A 19,826-nucleotide genomic window follows, 5' to 3' on the forward strand; every position below is an offset into this window, starting at 1 on the left:
TTCTTCTGCAATGCAATCAGAGCAGAAGCAAGAAGATAGAGCCTCAGGTCCAATAAGAATGTAAGCATAGCTCTGCTGGATGAGGCCAAAGGAGTGCTAGGAAGTCCAGCTTCCTGCTTTCCTAGCGGCCAAGGAGATGGTACTGAGAGGCATGTCACCTTTGATAGTAGAGGTGTGGTATAACATCCCTGTGAGGGAAGATTGCAGCATTTGGGACTTTTTAGTTTAGAGAAAAGATGAGTAAGAAGTGACATTCTAGAAGTTTATAAAATTATGCATGATGTGAAGAAAGTGAATAGAGAGTTCAACAAAGCTAGATGTTGGAAGATTTAGGACAGGCAGTGCATAGTTAAGTTATAGAACTCACCCCCACAGGATGAAGTGATGGCCACAATCATAGATGGCTTTAAAAGAGGAGTGGACAAATTCATGTAGAAGAAGACTATCTACGACTACAAGTCATAATGACTATGCTCTCCAGGTAGCAGTAATCCTGACTAACAATTTTATATTTCTGATTGGAGGCAGAAATTTAATGCTACTTGGAGGTAGTAATGCGTCTGAATGCCAGCTGCTGGAAACCGCAGGAGTGGGGAGTGCTCTTGTGCTGGAATCTTGCTTGTAAGTATCCCACACGTATCTGGTTAGCCACTGTGAGAAGAAGATGCTGGACTAGGTGGGCTATCAGCCTGATCTAGCAGGCCTCTTCTTACATTCTTATGCCTCAACAGGAAGCCCAAAAGCAGGACCTGAGTGAAACAGCAACTCTCCCCACTTGTGATTCTGAGCAGCTGGTATTCAGAGGCATATTGCCTCCAACAGTGCAGGGAAAAGATAGGCACAAGAATTGGCCACAACAGTGTGTTACGTTTCCAAAATATGTCCCTCAACTAGTACAAAAAATTAGAGGACTTCAGATCTAGACAATACTTGTGGGTTTTTAAAGCAACATGGCTGAGAGAAGTGTTGAATGCTAAACATTTGGGGGAGTGTTACAATTAAGTTCCAAGGAAATTTTCATGGCTGCTCACTTGCTTCCTGGGCAAACTAGATCTCTTACCTGTGCATGAATGGTGCTGTGGTCAGCAAAGGATTCCCCGCAACCAACATAAGGGCAGGAAACCTGGAGTGAAACAAAGCCGATTGACAGTCACAGTGGAAACATGGCAGAGGAAATTCAGAGCAATAAAAATGTTGGTGGGTGTGGATACACACACAATGCACAGAAAATAGTGCTACTTCACACCCCAAAGGTGAAAAGTCTACCTGTACAGTTCAGTAACTTGCTGTGAATGACATTTTACAACAGGAAGAATAAAAGTCATGCATGCAGGAAAATGTATTTGAAAAGAATGTCTTTACCTGAAGACAGGCCCACAGGTTTGGTCCCCCTGCTCCACAAGACTGGCAAGTACCCTGTTTTCATATGAGGAGGAGAAATAATTATCAGTGGCCTATCATCCTCAGAGACAGACTCATCATCAGACAAAGGAAAGGGAAATGATGCACCTGCAGATGCTGAACTCATATCAGCTCCAGCCAGTGTGGCCAATGAAGCTTGGATGATAGGAGTTGGAAGTCCAGCAATATCTGGAGGGCCACAGGCCCCTCCATCCCTGATCTAAGGAGGAACATTCCCTATGGCATGCAAAAAGATAAGAGTATGCCTCTGTTCAAAAGATGTTTTCCTCATGAAAGAAGAAATGCCTATTCTTCAATCAAGTGTGGGGAAACTATGACCCTCCCTACATTGCTGGACTTGGATCTCCCATTAGCCCCAACCTGCATGCCCAGTAGTCTGGGATGATGGGAGCTGAAGTCCAACAATACAACTTGGTGTCCTCCTCTGGCGTTTGCAGCGCTCCAACTCCCATCAGCCTCAGGCAGCATGGTCAATGGTCATGGATGATCAAAGTTGCAGTCCAGCAAGCATGTGGATGGCCAAAGCTTCCCCACTCTGATGCTATGTATAACTTTTCCTCTTAGGAATGAGCTTCAGACATGTAGGGAATACTTAAGTCAGACTTGCACTGGTTTAGTAGTCCTATCTTCTCCCCAAGGATATTCTCATGTTACTGGGGATCTCCTCGACCCCAGTCTTAAAATGTATTTGTTTGCTTATGGATTGGGTAATTTTTTTTGCAAATGATTTTTTCCTTACTTTGGATTTAAGAAGCAGATCATCCTTAGTGACTTCACCTATGGAATCCAGGTGAGGACAAATGTCTCTGGGATCACCCATTTTGCACCTGGGTTCACCTGTGTGGATCAAGAGAGAGAGAGGGGGCAGCAAAACAGGTCAGATTGTTTTCACATTCAGCTTGCTCATCTGTTCACGTTTTAAATGAGAGGAGCTGAACCACAAGCCTGTCTTGTTTTGTTTGTTTGTTGCATTCATATCCCACATTTTTCACCAATGAACTCAATGTAGTATACATGGTTCTCCCCACTGTTCTTTAATCCCCACAACAACCCTGTGAGGAAGGTTAGGCTGAGAGGCAGTGGAAAGCTGAAGGTCACCCAGTGAGATCCATATATGTATCACCAGCTTGTCACATTCCAGTGCAGAGTTGACCTCTACCTAGCATGGCCTTAGCTTGACATAACCTGGAGCTGACTTCAGGTCACTGGAGGAAACAAAGGTTACTGACAAGGAAATCTACCTGGGCTTGAAAACTCTGAGCCTTGTACGGATTGCAGGAGAGCAGGTATTGAAACACACTTCTGTGTCCTATGATTCAAAGGACGGTTTAGTACATGTCAGATGACCCATGAAACAAAGCACTCAGAAACTGGAAAAACTGCATACAACATTAGGGATACGTGGGGAGTTGTAGTCAAAACCAGCTGGAAGACACTAGTTTGTGGAGGAAAGCTGCAATAGAGTGAATAATAAAGTGGAACCATGACTTCTCCTGACTTGGATGTCCATACTACATTACATAAACAGACCCTAATCTTGAACCAACCGCCACTTTGGTATGAATCAACAGGGATGGCCCATTCCAACACAGAATAGCCATCATGGCTAGTAGCCCTCAATAGCCTTCTCCTCCATGAATTTGTCCAGTCCTTTTTTAAAGTCATCAAAGTCTGTGGCCATCCTGTGGGAGTAAGGCCATACTATCCATTTAAAGCACAAAGCTTCCTCCAAAGAATCCTAGCAAATGTAGTTTGCCCTGGACACAGTCACAATTCCCTGCATCCTTAGCAATATAATTCCTGGAATTTTTTTAAATTATTTTTTTTTGTGGTGTGGTGGTGGAAGCCATGTGCTTTAAATGTGTATGTGCAGCTGGTATCTCTGCCACTTGAGGGTGCTGGCACTAGCAAGGAGACAAAATCTTAGGCTCTGCTAAATCAACCAAAAATGGTTGTTACCGTAGGGATTAATTTTCCCCTAGGCAGCGATTCCCAGCTACTGTGGAAAAGGAACAGATCGTTATTCTGAGTACTGGCAGAAGAGGGCAAAAACAAATGAACCTCCAAGCAACAATGACAGGAACAGAAAGCTCCAAAGAGCACTCGCAAGAATGAGCAGCCAATTGTCCTTCCAGTGAGCGAATGACGCATTACTCATCATTTTTTCCCCTTCAACAGCTGGAGCTGCTGCATCATCCAACCTGACATTTCTCTCCCTCCATTTCTCACAGATGTCTGCACCCACCCACCCATTCCTGCAGCCATGGACAGACAGACACAGACAGTCCCATTCTTTTATTTACTTTGTCCACTATTCAGAAGTCCACGATATTTCTACAGAGTTCTGTTTGGGGCAAAAAACGATTCCCAGAATTAAATGCAAATCAAACCAGAGACTTTGGAAACAATTGAGAATGAAAGAAAATCAGGGTCACATTTGGCCCTCAGTCCTGAGGTTCCACACCCCTGCACAAACAATTTACTGGTGATAACACAAGCCTTGAACGGATTAATGATTCAACTTTTTCTAGCAATCCAAGTATGCTGAAAGTCCGGAAATCATATCACTCCAAGCTAGCAAAGGCAATGAAAAGGTTTGCCATTCTTCTGGCTATAATTTCCTCTATCATCTTGTAGAGTGTCGTGAGCCATGGTGGAAGGGAAAGCCTCCATTCTACCAAGTAGTTACTGACCTGCCATTTTAAAAGGCACAAGTGCATTTTGTTAAATCCTACATGCACCAAACCTTACTGTGATATTCACAGCTTTATCTGGGTGCAGGCACACAAGTCTGCCTACACAATACAAAGCTGCAGTTTTTCCAGTGTGCCCTCAAACTACCCAAATTTAAAACAAAAAGATACAGCATCAGAAACCTAATTTCCAATGAATTTTTGCATCCCTGAGATTTCCAAGGAAAGAGTGGGCCAACTCCCAACACAAGTCCTCTGTTGCCACCCAAAGGGCATAACTGACATCCTGTGAGGGCATATTCTGCCCTAATTAAGAAACATCAAGTCCACCTTAACTGCACGGTCCAGCTGTCACATCAACACCCTTGCGTATTATCCCAAACCGATGCTTTCCACCATCAAGTTTCCTACATTTAAAATAAGGTTAGACAAACTCCTGGAGAATAAAGCTACATCACTGGGTACTAGTGACAATGCCAATTTGCTCGGAATCACAAATAGGAAGAGTATTGTTGCATGGCAGGCTTCCTATAGACCAAGGGTGGTCCTCCAGATGTTACTAAGCTACAACTCCCACATGTGCTGGGGCTGATGGGTGTTGGAGTCCCAACAACATATGGAGGGCCACAGGGTTCTCATCACTGTCAAAGGCATCTGGCTGGCCACTGAGAGAACAGGATGCTCAACTAGAAGAGCCTTTAAACTTATCCTGCCACCAGGTTCTTCTTATATGTGACCCATATGTTCCTATGATTGCCCTTGTGTCAGTGACACAGAAGACAAATAGATATTGCAGAACATATGTATTATTATTTTTTAAAGGACATATTCTATCTACATTATAGTTGAATGCTGAAATACCATCACTATCCCAGTTCAATGCTGTCAGTCAGATTCAATGTACATAATTATAGACAATTGAGGGGTGTAAATTTCAGACCACTCTGCAGAAAAGGGACATAAAAATCATGTTAAACAGTAACTAACCAATATTAGGTGATCAGAACTTTGAAACAAACTCTTCCTTTCAGAGTAACTCATTAAACAACAATGCACACACAAATCCACAACCAAAGATCTCCCCCTTTCAAGAGGAAACATCTGAAGAAAATATTTTAAAATCCATCTTCATACCCCACTTCCCAAAAAGTAATATCACATTACAAAGCTGGGTGAGACGGGGAGAATCATGAACTTGTCTGGAGATGTTCCCCCCAATTAGATTTTCCACTAAAAATAATGAACGGGCACAGCTGGCTGCCCCACCCCAAATTCAGCACATGTGACAGATTCTCCCCACACAAACCCAAATGTAATAGTGTTAATAAAATTATAAATGCATCCACCCCTCCCAGTATATCCACATAGTAATAATGGGGGACTGATGCATTAATAATGCCCCCATAGGAATAAACAGCAGTTAAGGCATTAAGGTTCCCCATAATAATAAAGGGGGGGGGGTTGATACATTAATGAGCGCTTTTAAAGAAAAAGCAACTTGGACCTCCTCTTCCCACCACTCAAGCTAACGGTGGTGTGAATTAAAAGGGCTGCCCCCTCCCTTCATTCCCTCCTTGGATCAACATCAGAAAGCATTTTATTAAAACCCCAACTTTCAAGTGGCTGATGGCTCCCCCATACCGATTTTTTTTTTGGGGGGGTGACCCAATTTGCATCTGCCCAGCTCCAAAATCGCCACCTACCTCCCCGTTCGCTCCTGGAACGCCCTTCTCCGGGGCGACGGCCAGGCGAGGCCGGTGCTTCGGGTACCCCAACTAGGCCCAAGGCTGCCCCCGCCCCGCGCTCATCGTCCTCTCTGCAAGCCTAAGAGGCTCGGGGCGTCCAAGGCCAAATGCGGGGGAAGGTTTCCCTTTCTCAGGTAGATCGCTGTTTACCTGCTCAGGCCTCCTCGGGAGGAGGAGAGGCGGCTGCCTGACAGCAGCTCGGATGAGATGGGCGGTTTTGACAGGAGAAGGAGCAGACGGAGGAAGAGGAGGAGGAGGTGGTACCAGCAGCCGGGCTGGGAGGGAACAGAGGCGGGCCTGGAGGCGGGGATAGGGAGCGAAGGAGGCCGTTGCCACTACCGAACAGTAGCATGAAAATGCGAATTCCTCAGAAACCAGGGACGTTCTACTCATGTAGAATAGAATGTCCGTGTTTTCTGAGGAATGTTGGGCGCGCTCCAGCGAGCACACCCTGTTCTGTCAATGCCCCCCCAAGAGAAAAAACGGTGGTGATACGTGTGCCCCACATGGGGGTAGCCGGGGCGGAGGCGGGGGAAGACAGTGGGGCAGCTGCCCCCAAATCTAGTAAATCAATAAAAAAAACTAACTGAGGTTCTGCCCCCTCCCTAACATGAAGCCTGCTCCCTTAACATAAATCCTGGGTTACACCCCTAGTGCCCCACTAGTATGAGATCTGATGTGAAGAGCCTCCTGATCAGTTTGTGACTCTCCATAAAGCATCCTACAGTTCGTGTGTCCCCACCCCCACGGAAAAAAAAATAATCTGCCAAGAATAGTATCCACCCCATCTGTCACCAGAAGAGAAAAATTGTGCCCCAAAAAGATGGGGTTTAAAGGAAAGAGCCTCCTGCTCAGAATATGTGTCGCCTCCTCCAGCACCACCCCCCAAAAAATCCGTCAGCAATAGCTATGGCTTTTTAGAATATGTTCTCCGCTTCCTTGACAGCGGTTGTTGCCCCTGCAGATTAGAGGCTGGCAAATGTTGTCCCCATCTTCAAAAGGGGGGGAAATAAGTCGTCCCTGGTAACTACAGAAGGGTCAGCTTGATATCAAACCAGGAAAGGTATTAGAATAGATAACTAAACAGAAAAGGATACTGTAATTATTAAGACCCACATGGGTTTCTCAAAAACAAATCTTGCCGGATGAATCTTGTCTTCTATGGAGGCTTTTAAACAGAGGTTGGATGGCCATCTGTCATAGAATATTTAGTTGAGACTCCTGCATTGCATTGGACTAGATGACCCTCAGGATCCCTTCCAACTTCACAATTCTGTGATTCTATGGGCAACACATTGAGCCCCTTGGAGGAAAAGGTGGGGCACAAATTGAGTACTAAACCACTAGCGAGGGATGAGGGGTTATGAATGCTTCACAATCTTGGGAATAAAAATTAAGATATTTGGTTATACTGTATATATTAATCTGTACAGAGCCATGCACACTGATGTCGCTATGTAAATAAATAGATGGTGATGATGATGATGATGATGATGATGAATGATGAAGAACATACAAGTTTCCTGTAAAACCCCCAACTGCTTTCTAGGGGAATAAACACAGAGACACTCACGCACTCTCAGCCAAGGTCACCCCTCTCTTCTGCGCCCCCATGCGCGCCCCCTACCGCGCGTTTGCACGTAGGGGAATGAGAACTAATATCAACCCTGCCGACCTCCCAAACCGCTGGACAGCGCCACACTCTTGCCCACACATTCTATGGGCAAAGCGACGCGGAAGCGGCTTCGGCGTGTCACTCTAACAGCGCGAGGAGTAAGGCGGAGACACGGAAGCGGCCATTGTTCCTCCCGCAAGCGACGGGGGGGAAGAGGTTCGCCGCCAACACAGCCGGGGACATGCCTGCGGGGAAGGCTTTCCGTCGGAGGAAGGTAGACTCTGACGAGGATGACGAGGATACGCAGGTCACCGAGGAGGTCCGGTGGGTGCTGGCGGCGTGCACGACACGCACACCCCACCTTAGTTAAACTTCGGGATTGGAAAGTGGTTTGGGGGTCGGGTTCTCTTGCAAAGTGGTTGGTACGTTTATTTTAATGACGACTGTTGTTGTTGTCCTCCAAAAAGCTCCAGGAAAGGTTCGTGGTTCACTTTCCTTCCTCCGTGCTGTATTGTACCTTCACAGCAGCTTTGTAAAGTAGGTTAGGCTGAGAGATTGGCCCAGCTTCATAAAGTAAGCCCTTCATAGACTGAGCAGGATCTCTTCTCAGACGTCCCTGGTTTAATTAACCACTACATCACGCTGGCTCTTAGTAGGAGAGATATATTTTTCTATATATTTTTCTAAAACAGGGGACAGGAGGCAACATGTCCTTGAAATCTTCTCCTGGTACCTTTGAAGCTTCTGAGTCTGCCCCTCCAGCTTCCTTGGACATGAGCTGGTGCGGGTGGTTACCTTTCCCCCTTTGTATTATTTGTATGCTGCTTTTCCACCCACACACAAAAAAAGCATGCTCACTGTGGCTTACAACAAAGAAACAAGGCTGCATTTCAAACATACACTACAAAAACAATTTCATAATAACATACCAAAACCATGGGCTGGGAAATGGTTGCTGGGTAGCAGGGCCTGCTGTGGTCCTACCTTGTACCAGCTAGGCTGAACTTGCCCTAGATGAAAACCTGGCACACTCCTTTCTAGGGTCTGCCATGCACACTAACAGGTGTGAGCATTCTAGCAGCAGCTTGATGGTCATGTATGATACTGCATACAGATCTGTTGCGACATGCAGAGAAAACCCAGACTGTGTTCTGTACTGTCACTGACAGACTTAGATATGGCAATATCTGAATTGAAAGACAGGCATAGGCCATAGGTTCAGGCTACAAGGGGTAAGTTGACCAGTTTAATGCTTTTTAACTTTAGTAGACTTAGTCGTAGATTTGCAAAATTCACTTGTTATGCTGATTAAACTTTGCCCCTGTTTCAGATTGCCTCTGGGCAACATATTATTCAATATTACCAATTTATTCAAGACTGCCTATTTATTATACTGAATAAATTATTTGGTATATGCAAAGAGATTTGAGGAGGAATGTGAGCCCTTCAAAGTCTTTTTGGAATTTGAAACAGAATTAAAATTGGTAATCCTTTTTAAAAAATCAAAATTAAAATATAATAATATTCAAAACCCACATTTCAGTACTATAAATATAATAAGATTACTTAAAACAACATGCAGCATCCAATAGCAACAAAAACAAGGGACCTTAGTCCTAGAACCACCCTTCCCATGATGTTGCTCACAGTCCCCTTTCCTGCAACAGCTTCTTATAAGGTTTCCAAGGGCAAAGGGTGGGGCAGCTAGAAACACCCCTCCCATGATATTGCTCCATAGAGCAGAGGGCAGAAGTAAGGAAGAGAAATAGAGCTAAAGGGGGAAGAGTGTTTAATACTGAATCTTAACTTTTATCCAGACTCCTTGGGAAAGTGATGTGTGCATGAGTACACGTTTTCTGTCTCTCGTGAGGGTGGGAGCTTGTCTGGAAGAGACAAGTGCCTGGGGTAGTGAGTGCTCACAACACATTATCAAAAATTCAAATGTGCCCATAGGCCCAAAAATGTTGATAATTCCCAAGGAATAATTTATTTCATTTTGATTTAATATTTATGTCCTCTTTCCAGCAGCAGGGTATCTAGAAGGGGTGGGCACTTACCGTGCAGCCTGCATCCACGCATCTCTCCTAGGAGTGACAAGGTGGCTCCGGTGCCTGCAGTCACCACACCACCTGAAAGGATAGTGTGAGGCTCATGGCCACCAACCACCACACCACTTGAAAATGGTTTCCCATGCTATTGTGTGTTTATGTGTTGTGTCTCTCCGCCCCCCCCCCCCCGCAGGCTAAAACTAGAGGAAGCAAAAGAAGTCCAGAGTCTAAGGAGGAGGCCAAATGGAGTCAGGTAAGTGGTGTCCAGGAGTTCTTATAACTGTAAAGATCCTCAGACTTCAGAGACACTGTGGCCGTAGATGTCTTTGATCTGTTGTGGGACATTGACTTCCCAAGAAGCTCAGCTTTTTTCCCCTGGGGATTCATTTGCTTTTGAAAAGTTTCAAGTACCCATGATTGCAAAACTAATTTTTGGCCATGCTTGCTGGAGCTGATGGGAGTTGTCTGGAGGAAGTAGCTCACATATTCTCTCACAACAACTCTGCAGCATAGATTGGACAGAGAAAGAGTGACCGGCCTGAGGTCACCCAGTCAGTTTCATGGCTGCGTGAGGATTGGAACCCGAGCCTTTACCCAACCTGGTGCCCTCCAGATGTTTTGGACTACAGATCTCATCCGTTCCAATATCATATGATTGTGTTGACTAGGGCTAATGGAAGTTGTAGTCCAAAAACATCTGGAGGTCATCAGGTTAAGGAAAGTTACTCTAACCAGTACTCCTACACCACACTGGCTCTGAATACTGTTCATTCAGGTGCCACCTGTTGCTGCAGATTGCCATGCATTGTCAAACATGAGAGCGCACTGGGAGCATTGCTGCTGAATGACTTGAATTTCTTTTGTGTATTTGAAGTGCGGCTGCTCTACTTGTGGGGGAGAAATTACAAGAAGAAACCACCCTGGCAGTAAGTTTGAACTTTTATCATTTATCTTACCTAGATAGAACCATAAAAAAAAAAGAATTCAAGATCCTTAGGCACAGTTCATCACTTTTTCTTCTTTCCCCACTTTGCCTGTCCTAAACAAGGCTGACAGAAACATTTCAGATTCCTAGCTAATGGTGTTACGTTTTCTCTGCACAATATTGACAAGGGCTCTGTTTGATCTGCTTTAGCAGTTCTTATGGGATCCAGTTGACGTCAGCAAACTTAGGACTTCATTACTTACAAATAGATTGCCTTAAATGTTGTTTTAGATGTGAATGTGATCTTATACGGTGGAACCTTGGTTCTCAAATGGCCTAGTTGCCGAACAAACCGGCTCCCAAACATCGCAAGCCCGGAAGTAAGTGTTCCAGTTTGCAAATGTTTTTCAGAAGCCAAATGTCTGACGCAGCTTCCACTTGAGTCTAGGAAGCTCCTGCAGCCAATCGAAAGCTGCGCCTTGGTTTTCGAACAGTTTCGGGAGTTGAACGGAACCCCAGAACAGATTAAGTTCGAGAACCAAAGTACCACTGTATTAAACTTGATCACTTTTATTCCGCTTCTGTTGTGTACGATAGATTGATACCATATTAAAGAAAGTAGGGTGAGTTAAATCTGTGTGTTGTTATCAGCTCGACCCCTAGTAAGTGCAGAAATGTTACAGAATTCTTTACCCTTAAATAAACATTCATAAAAGTACAGCCTTACAGTGCAATCCTGGCTGGGTCTACACAGAAGTAAGTTCCACTGAATTCAGTGGGAATTAATCCAAGGGAAGTGAATGTGTACGATTGCAGCCATCCTGTGTACACCCACCAGAGAGTGAGACCTATCGAGCACAGCAAGACTAACGTCTTAGAAAACATGCCCTATGACATTTGTGTGATGGAAATGTAGCCCAATGATGTATTCCTCTGGCCCCACCCACCACTGGAACCTGTCCCCCATGAAGGGATACAGCCCTCCAGCTGGGAAAAAAATCCCCACCTCTGTTATACTGCAATGAGTAGGATCAGATCATGGACTGTCTTCCTTCCTCTTCCCACCAGGATGATCCCTTTAAAATAAAGACCGGTGGAATGGTGGACATGAAGAAACTGAAAGAACGGGGCAAGGAGAGGTATGGAGGAACATTCCATACTCAGATAATAAACAAAGAATACTCCCACCCAATAATTAGCAGATAAACAACTATTTTCCCCCTTTAACCACCCCACCCAAAATCTGTTATCAGACTTAGCTGTTGCAAATCATTGGTGAGTGGGTCCAGCATCCTCCTCCAGGGATGGTCCGGCATCTCTCCTCTCCCTTTAGAGGAAGAGGAAAAGCAGGAAGACTGTAGCAAAAGTTCTACCTGCTTTGCTGTTGGTATGGCTCCTGCTAGCACTGGTATCAATATATCGCCCAGGACCAGTACGGGGGGCGGAGGAGACCGCAATGACAGCTTTACTCAGCGGTATATCATTGGTGATACCACCACCACTCTTGAGTCCGTCTGTCTCCAGTGCCCAGCACACTGAGGAAGAAAAAAATCTAGCCAGGAGCTGGAGGCAGAGGGACTCAGGTGGCAGCAGTTTCACCAGTGATATACTGCTGGTGAAACTTCCATTGCACTCTGCCCTGGCAGAGGGAGAAACAAGCTGCATCGCCGATACAGCTTGTTCCTCCCTCCACTTCTTTAAACTGTTTGGCTAATGAACATGCTGCTGCCGTCCCCTCAGCAAAGCAGTTCTATGGAGCCCCCAACCCACCACCAGCTCGCAGGAGCCAGCGGTGGGATAGGGGCTCTGTTAAAGTTCTCCTCCTCTAAAGCTGAGAGAGCCCCTACCCTGCTCCTCCTTGCATGCGAGTAGGAGCAAGAATGGGGTTGCTTAGCTGGGAAGTGCAAAGCCTGCCCTTCCCTGGTGATAGAGCCCCGTCCCCGCTCCTGTTTGCACTCAAGTAAGAACAGGATCGAGGCTGCAGCCTTGGTTTGGCTACTGCCAGGCTGCCTTCATCTGGGAGAGTGTGCTGCACCTTTCCTACCAGAAAGACAGAGCCCACCCTCCCGGTGGAAGGCAGTCAGTGGTGTAAGGATTCTTTGATGCTGCTTGCAAGCCCAGCCCTTGCCAGCAGCCCCTCTCCCCAAGTCGCGGATAGGGTGGCTTCACACCTCGCACCTTGCAGACTTCGCCTGGGAGGCTGAACTGCATTTTTCCTCCTGGGGTGAACAACCCCCAGAGGAAAGAGGCAGTGCACTCACACAGGCTAAAGCTAAGGCAGTCAAAAGCACAAAACCTGAAATGCACTCACCCACCCCCACACCAGCAAAGGAGGAGGCAGCCTGGCCAAGGAGCCCCAGGATCCTTGCTGCTCAGGCACGAGTGGCAGGGACACTGGAGCTGGCTCCGCTGGGGGCAGGCACCCTCTTGCCCCCAGCAGAGCCTGGCCAAGGAACCCTAATTCCCCTGCTGGTCATGCACAAGCTGCAGGAACTCTGGGCTCACTTAGCTTGGGGCAGGAGCCTTTCCGCACCCCCAGCTGAGCAGCAGATTGGAACCAGCTGTATTGGCCACAGCCCGCAAGGCACCAAGGTGAAAGTGCCTCAGCTCCCATGGTGAGAGCTGCAGCAGTTTCACCCGGCACCTCGCCGACTGGGGCCAGTGCAGCTTTTTACAACATCATAATTTATCGCCAAACCACGATGTTTGGCTGGTGATACACTGTGATGCTGAAAACCCAACATCACCCAGCCCTAGCTACTGCTCTCCTGCTGCTGGTGGTGTTGGCCACCACAACATCTTGTGTTGGTGAATTTCACAGTTTAATTATGTACTATGTAAATAAGTACATTCTTTTGTCCCATCTTCCAGCATTCAGCTTCACTGGATGGCCCCAAATTCCAGTATTACTGGAGAAGGTGAAACAGTTCTCTATCTGTCAAAATAAATGAAACTTTAAAATGCTTATCTTTGACTACATCAGAATCATGGTGTGGTATACATTTGCTAGCTCAAGCTGTAGTTTAGAGCAAACCATGGTTTGGCTTAACATCTCAAATGAGACATTGACATTTTAATAAATCATTTGTTACGGGTTAAAATAGCTCCCCACCTCCCGGTCTCTTTTTTCCAGGATCAGCGAAGAAGAGGACCTCAACCTTGGGACTTCTTTTTCCGCAGAGACCAACAGGAGGGATGAAGATGCTGATATGTAAGAATCTTGTCACATCCTGTTTAGTAGACTAATTTGGCAGGAGTAAGGACTCCTTTATTGTCCATAGTGCACACTTATCATTCCTACCCTCCAAATGCTCCTATTGGCACTTCCTTTTGTTCTGTGCTTAAGAACATAAGAAGAGCTTGACAGCTGGATGATTCCAAAGCCCACCTCAATCCAACATCTTGTTTTGTGCAATGGCCAGATACCTTCCAGAAGCCCACAAGAAGGCCAAAAGACCAATAGCCCACCCATATCATTTTTTTTCATCGTCCCTCCACCCCACCCCTGCAATTGGTCTTCAGTGGTACAAGTAGGATCTGCAATAAAATACTGCCAAAAATCAATATGGGCACAGAGTCAGCCTAGTGACAATGGGCAGTCAGCAAGCCCATGGGAGGACCCTACCAACTACTCTGCTGCCAACCAAAAATGCTGACCACAGCCTGCCACCAAGGCCCTGTGTGAAGGCCTGGTGTTCTGACACCTAAAACTAGATAGGGATGTGCAGCCCCACACAGAGTGTGTTCTTGACTCCTGCTCTTCTGACTCCCTGTTCAGGATGAAGTACATTGAAACTGAGCTGAAGAAAAGGAAGGGAATTGTGGAAAATGAGGAGCAGAAAGTGAAGCAGAAGAACGCCGAAGACTGTCTGTATGAGCTGCCTGAAAGCATTCGGGTCTCTTCAGCTAAGAAGACTGAGGAGATGCTGTCCAATCAGATGCTGAGTGGCATTCCAGAGGTGGACCTCGGAATTGAGTAGGTGATTTGGGTGGTTTATTACTTGTTTATTTCAAGCATTTTTACCCTTTAAAAAGGCTCTCAGAGCGTCCTGCAAATATTGGTAACAAGACAGTCTCAGAGCAATCCATAACCTCAACAAAATACCCATCAAATGGACTTGCCTGATTTAGGAACTTCATGCAAAACTCCAAGCTGGTGAGAACTTTTAGGCATGTAGTCTTTCTGGAGGTTCCACTGTGTCAAAGGCCTAAAAGAGAATCTCCAGTGGCCTTCATCCATTAATAAGCCAGGTTTTGTTTCCTAGCTGAATAGGGGTCTCCTAACAAATTTTCAGCACCCTGAACAAACTACAGCTCCCAGGATTCTTTGGGAAAGCTATGGGGTATGATAGTGCTTTATATGTGTAGTGCTGGTGATGCTTGGGTTGCCTTTCCCCATCAAATCTGGGGTGATCGTCTCTACTTTGTATGAAAAGAACCTCATATACATATATTTCTTTTCCTTTCAGAGCTAAGATCAAAAACATAATTTCCACCGAGGAGGCCAAAGCACGATTGCTGGCTGAGCAGCAGAACAAAAAGAAAGACAGCGAAACCTCCTTTGTCCCAACAAACATGGCCGTCAACTACGTCCAGCACAACAGATGTGAGTCTCGGGCATGGCTGTGTTGCCCTCTTTGCATAAGGGCTGGTTGGGTAGACGCTGATCCAAACACTGGTCTAGTCCTCTTTGCCTGTGCTTTGGATAACCTGTTCTTTTTGAGGGACTGCAGAGCATAGGTATTTCCAGAGAGAAGAGAAACTACACACAAACATGCCTGCTGTGATGTGAACAGGAACCAAATTGATCAAGAAATTGTTGTATGGGGGAATCAGTTCTGAGTAATCCTAGTAGGGAAAGGAAGCTAAGAAGGCCTGACTAGTTTTGGTTTTGTGTAGAATTTGGTAGCAGCACAGGCAGATTGCCTTCTCAGTAGTGGCACCCGCCCTGTGGAACGCCCTCCCACAAAGAACAACTACCAGACTTTTAGAAGACACCCGAAGGCAGCCCTCTTTAGGGAAGCTTTAATGTTTAACAGACCATTGTATTTTAATACTTTGTTGGAAGCCTCCCAGAGTGGCTGGGGAAACCCAGCCAGATGGGCGGGGTATAAATAAATAAATTTTATTATTATTATTATTATTATTATTATTATTATTATTATTATTATGCAAAGTAAAGCTTGTTCCGTCTAATCCAGTCACTATGGCTCTTTTGTAATCTTGCAAATTCGACTCCTGGTACTGTGGTTACTGTCTTCTAGATGTTGGGTAAACTCTGGCCTGTTTTCTAGGGATCTGAATACTACTACCAGATTAGCTGGAATCCTGAACTGATTGGGTAGACACTGAAACATTGTGTTGTAGGTCCCACTTATGTAACTTGCACTGTTATAATTTCTGTAAGATGTCTTGAGAGCATTGTTTTGAAGTGGTAGATAACCTATTGATGAATAAACTTACAAATGGTATTATCTCCAGGATCATCAGCATTACCATCATCATTTCTATACAGCTGTTCATATTCAGTGTTTTAAACATTTCCAGAACTTGGTAAAAAAATACTGGCTCAAATCACAGAGAGCACTGTATTCTCAGAACAGATGTTTAGGTGCTTCTGGAAATGCTTTCATCCCAGATGTAAACCAAAGTACTGGTTCAGACATAATGCTAAACCCTGGCTTGGAGCTATGTAAATGAGCCTTTAAGGACCTTATGGTCTGCCAGCTACCCTTCCCTCGTTCTTCCTTCATGCATCATGATTGCCTCCCTTCCTGGTTTCAAAACTGTAGTGTGCTGCTCTGACTGAACTAGGTTTGCACTTACCCATCACACCAGGATTGGAAACCATGGTTTCGAGAACAAGGCAAGCCATAGTTGCTGGTTCAGATGCCATGGCAAACTGTGGTTTGATGAAACCAGGACAAAAATCTGAATTGAAGCAAACCAAATGTGGAGAAGAGGAGGAACCTTGGAACCCCAAAGACATAAAAGGCTCATTCACAAAGCCCAATACTATGATTTGGTGCTGGATCTGAATTGGACCATTGTCTTAAACTCTGCTGCCCTGCATTATTGTAATATTCTGAATCCTTCCAGTTTATCATGAAGAGCTGAATGCACCAGTACGGAGAAACAAAGAAGAACCCAAAGCGCGTCCCCTCAGGGTGGGAGATACCGAGAAACCAGAACCTGAGAGTAAGTTCCTGCAAAACATCAGTGTGTGGATATTTGCAATGCCTGTGTGTGTCCACAGCTTGCATACATAACCTGCCTTTGTCTTCTGACTCTCAGCTCTGATGCGTTTAACATGCAGGTGGGGCATGAATCTTAGAGGGTCTTAAGTTTTACTCACAGTGGATGGATCCATTAAAAATTAACGGCCATGACAACGTTAGGTCCATTAATTTCAGTGGATCTAATCTGAAGAAAACTTAAATACCATTCAGAGACTTAACTATATATGGCCTTCATGCAGGTGGTCTGCAACTGAGCTGCATCCCTTCTCTATGCCTACGCTGCTGTAGTTCTCCTGCTCCAGGAAATATGTTCTTATATTCTCTTTCATAATAATAATCAGTTCCCAGCATAATAATTGTTTGTAGTGCTGGGGATTCAGAAATAGAACCTGGAGATTCTCTTTAGCTATCCTGGCTAATTTGGTAGACCTTTCCTACCACTGATAGACATATCCTCCACCAAGGAAAATGGAATCTTTCATAGCAGCATGGACCATTTATTTATTTTTTCAGCTTTGTCTATTTAACCCCAGAATGACAAGTTGAAATTTGTTCCTCTATGCAACTGTTTTAAAATATATAGGAGCCCCTGCCTCTTTTTTGCTTGTGGGCACCCTAAAGGCAAAAAAAGGAAGAAAAAAATAGGCATATATGATGTTTCCCATTTTTAAAAAAACCAAACAAACAACAAGTTACATTTGGGAATAATTCTGGATTAGGTCTGGAAAGGTTGAAGGCTACCTCTTGGCTTCACATAGGCTTTTATCTAAATCTCATCGCTTATCATCTCTTTATAAAAGTTGATTTAATTAAGGTTCCCTCTTTCTTTATAACATAGGGTCCCCACCTAATCGCAAACGCCCCCCAAATGAGAAGGCAACCGACGACTATCACTATGAGAAGTTCAAGAAGATGAACCGGCGGTACTGAAGCTGGCTTTTCCGGAACGCAAAAATTCCTCTTCAGACATTAAGGGCAAATACACAGGGGACTTTGAGAAGGTGGGGGTTCACTTAGAATCATCCCTGCAACTGGGAACTATTTTTGTAAACAGCTTTGTTGTTGTTTTTTGTCTTTTGCACTCAAGCAGTGTTTTATGAAATAAAATCAATAAAATCAACTCTTGATAAAAGGTGGGGTATAAATAAATAAATGATAATAATAATTACAGTGGAATCTCAAGCAAAGGGAAGATTCTAAGTGCATTCACCTAAGCCATGGGTAGACAAACTAAGGCCCAGGGGCCAGATCTGGCCCAATCGCCTTCTAAATCTGGCCCATGGACGGTCCTGGAATCAGCGTGTTTTTACATGAGTAGAATGTGTTCTTTTATTTAAAATGCATTTCTGGGTTATTTGTGGGGCATAGGAATTCATTTCCCCCCAAAAAATATAGTCCAGCCCCCCACAAGGTCTGAGGGACAATGGACCACCCCCCTGCTGAAAATGTTTGCTGACCCTTGACCCAAGCCTACTTAAATACCCCCTCCCTGCTAAATATGGGAATGTTTGATATCAAGCTAACACATGGGGTGGAGTGGGGGGGGGACAGATCTGAGATGCAACTTGTGTGCATATGGGATGTGCCCAATCTCCCTTCCCCTCATTACGCCACACCCCATAAGCTTGATTAAAGTTGCTGAAAGAGTAGATTGTCTGGATGTTGGCAGCTTCCATTGTCCAAAGGAAGAAGTGTAAATAGCTCTCTGTAAGTGTGAATATTCCTTCTGACTTCTGGGTGAAGAAGAGTAGAAGAGTTTGGATTAGACATCCCACTTTATCACTACCCTAAGGAGTCTCAAAGCGGCTAACAATTTCCTTTTCCCTCCTCCCCGCACAAGCAACACTCTGTGAGGGAGTGAGGCTGAGAGACTTCAGGGAAGTGTGACTAGCCCAAGGTCACCCAGCAGCTGCATGTGGAAGAGCGAGGAATTGAACCCGGTTCATCAGATTACGAGTCCACCACTCTTAACCACTACACTACGCTGGTGTTAGTTCTGCCTAAGCATCCTCCATAGGCCTACTTATACAGCAGTTCCTGATTTGCCCTCCTCATGTTTATAATGTGTGTGTGTTTTCAATAATAAAACTTTCTATTTTAAAACACAGTTGGAGTATCTTTATTTCCCTCCCGCCTTTTTAATGCTTCACTCAGAAACTGGAGATTCAGAAGTTTGTGTCTTTTTTTAACAGGTTGCTGCCCCTGCTCACATTGCGTCCCAAACCCACCACCACCATTTCCAGTCCCCCACCCTCCTCCCTTTACAACTCACCCAAACCCCCCATATCTACACAGGTCCTCTCATGTCCCTCTGTTCCTGCTTTATTCAGTTATCTGCTGTTGTTTAAAACCTGCCTCCTCTTTTGTTCCTCTCCTGCACCTTGACTTCATGCAAATCCAGAATTGTGATGTAGCACTGCAAATCTTCCAATTAAACGCAATGACAGCTGTACATTCTTACATATATAGAAAGAGATTCCACCTTTCCTTGAATGAGCTCAAGGTGTACATGAAATGATGGTGATGATGATGATATGTATGTGGTTCTCTCCCCTCAAATTTATTTGCACAACAACCCAAGCATTTAAAAAATAATAATATCTTCCTCCTTCCATCCGCTCTGCATTCTATCAAACTGCTCACATGAACTGTCCTATGTAAGTGCCAAAATCTTTGGATTGCATCCAACTAAGTTTTATTCTAAGCAGACTGTTAGAAAATAATGGTCCCAAGTTAATTTTTAAATTCATATTGCCGCCCTTCCTCCTGAATAAACCCTATGTAACAATGAAGAAATAAAACACTAAAACATCTTGAACTGTCCAATGCAGATCCACACTGGGAAAGATCTCAAAAGGCTTGTTGAAAGAGGAAAGATTGCAGTAGGTCCCCAAAATATCTATAATACCTGGTGAAGGATTTTCCCATGAGTGTTGGGTAGATTCTTGCTACAGTCTGAACAGTTTATGTATTAAATAAACATTTGCCATATGTTATAAAAGCAATAGAGATTTTGCTTGCCCCTTTTCTTCTCTGGCCATACTCTGGTATACCAAGAATCAGTGTTCAGCCCAACACCAGTTTTCCAGCATCTGGCTATCTCCATACAGGCAACTGTCAATAGAAAGGCTAAGAGGTC

General features: G+C 44.9%; 2 protein-coding genes across 7 annotated transcripts in view; one reads left to right on the forward strand and one right to left on the reverse strand.

Moving 5' to 3' along the window:
* The window catches only part of USP20 (ubiquitin specific peptidase 20), a 41,376-nt gene extending 35,063 nt beyond the window's left edge, over positions 1 to 6,313 (reverse strand). The window contains exons 1-4 of one of the 5 annotated variants that reach the window (XM_083722134.1): positions 5,819 to 6,313; positions 2,162 to 2,259; positions 1,363 to 1,416; positions 1,061 to 1,123 (exon numbers count right to left, since the gene is read on the reverse strand). In XM_083722134.1, the coding sequence (XP_083578260.1) occupies positions 1,061 to 1,123; positions 1,363 to 1,416; positions 2,162 to 2,242 (198 nt within the window). In that variant the 5' untranslated portion in view covers positions 2,243 to 2,259; positions 5,819 to 6,313. The remainder of the gene's footprint in view (positions 1 to 1,060; positions 1,124 to 1,362; positions 1,417 to 2,161; positions 2,260 to 5,818) is intronic. The other 4 variants (XM_083722133.1, XM_083722132.1, XM_083722136.1 and 1 more) reach the window with 4 other exon arrangements.
* Positions 6,314 to 7,424: 1,111 nt separating this feature from the next.
* Positions 7,425 to 18,790, forward strand: LOC310836739 (splicing factor C9orf78). Of its 2 annotated transcripts, none has more exons than XM_083722514.1 (9): positions 7,425 to 7,799; positions 9,717 to 9,776; positions 10,398 to 10,449; positions 11,517 to 11,587; positions 13,582 to 13,659; positions 14,227 to 14,424; positions 14,918 to 15,054; positions 16,548 to 16,646; positions 17,526 to 18,790. In XM_083722514.1, the coding sequence occupies exons 1-9, from the start codon at positions 7,717 to 7,719 to the stop codon at positions 17,615 to 17,617; spliced, it is 870 nt and encodes a 289-aa protein (XP_083578640.1). In that variant the 5' UTR covers positions 7,425 to 7,716; the 3' UTR covers positions 17,618 to 18,790. The 2 variants fall into 2 exon arrangements, with proteins under 2 accessions (XP_083578640.1, XP_083578641.1); XM_083722515.1 differs by having other exon boundaries at positions 7,628 to 7,794.
* Positions 18,791 to 19,826: the final 1,036 nt, after the last annotated feature.

Source organism: Podarcis gaigeae (assembly GCF_964106915.1).
Source record: "Podarcis gaigeae genome assembly, chromosome: Z".
Classification (NCBI taxonomy): Eukaryota; Metazoa; Chordata; class Lepidosauria; order Squamata; family Lacertidae; genus Podarcis; species Podarcis gaigeae.

Bases quoted from the DNA above. Each gene is read 5' to 3' on its own strand.
- LOC310836739 (XM_083722514.1), top strand. From the start codon at position 7,717: ATGCCTGCGGGGAAGGCTTTCCGTCGGAGGAAGGTAGACTCTGACGAG. The intron at 7,800-9,716 runs GTGGGTGCTGGC...CCCCCCCCGCAG, and splicing joins CAGGTCACCGAGGAGGTCCG to GCTAAAACTAGAGGAAGCAA. The intron at 15,055-16,547 runs GTGAGTCTCGGG...GAATCCTTCCAG, and splicing joins CTACGTCCAGCACAACAGAT to TTTATCATGAAGAGCTGAAT.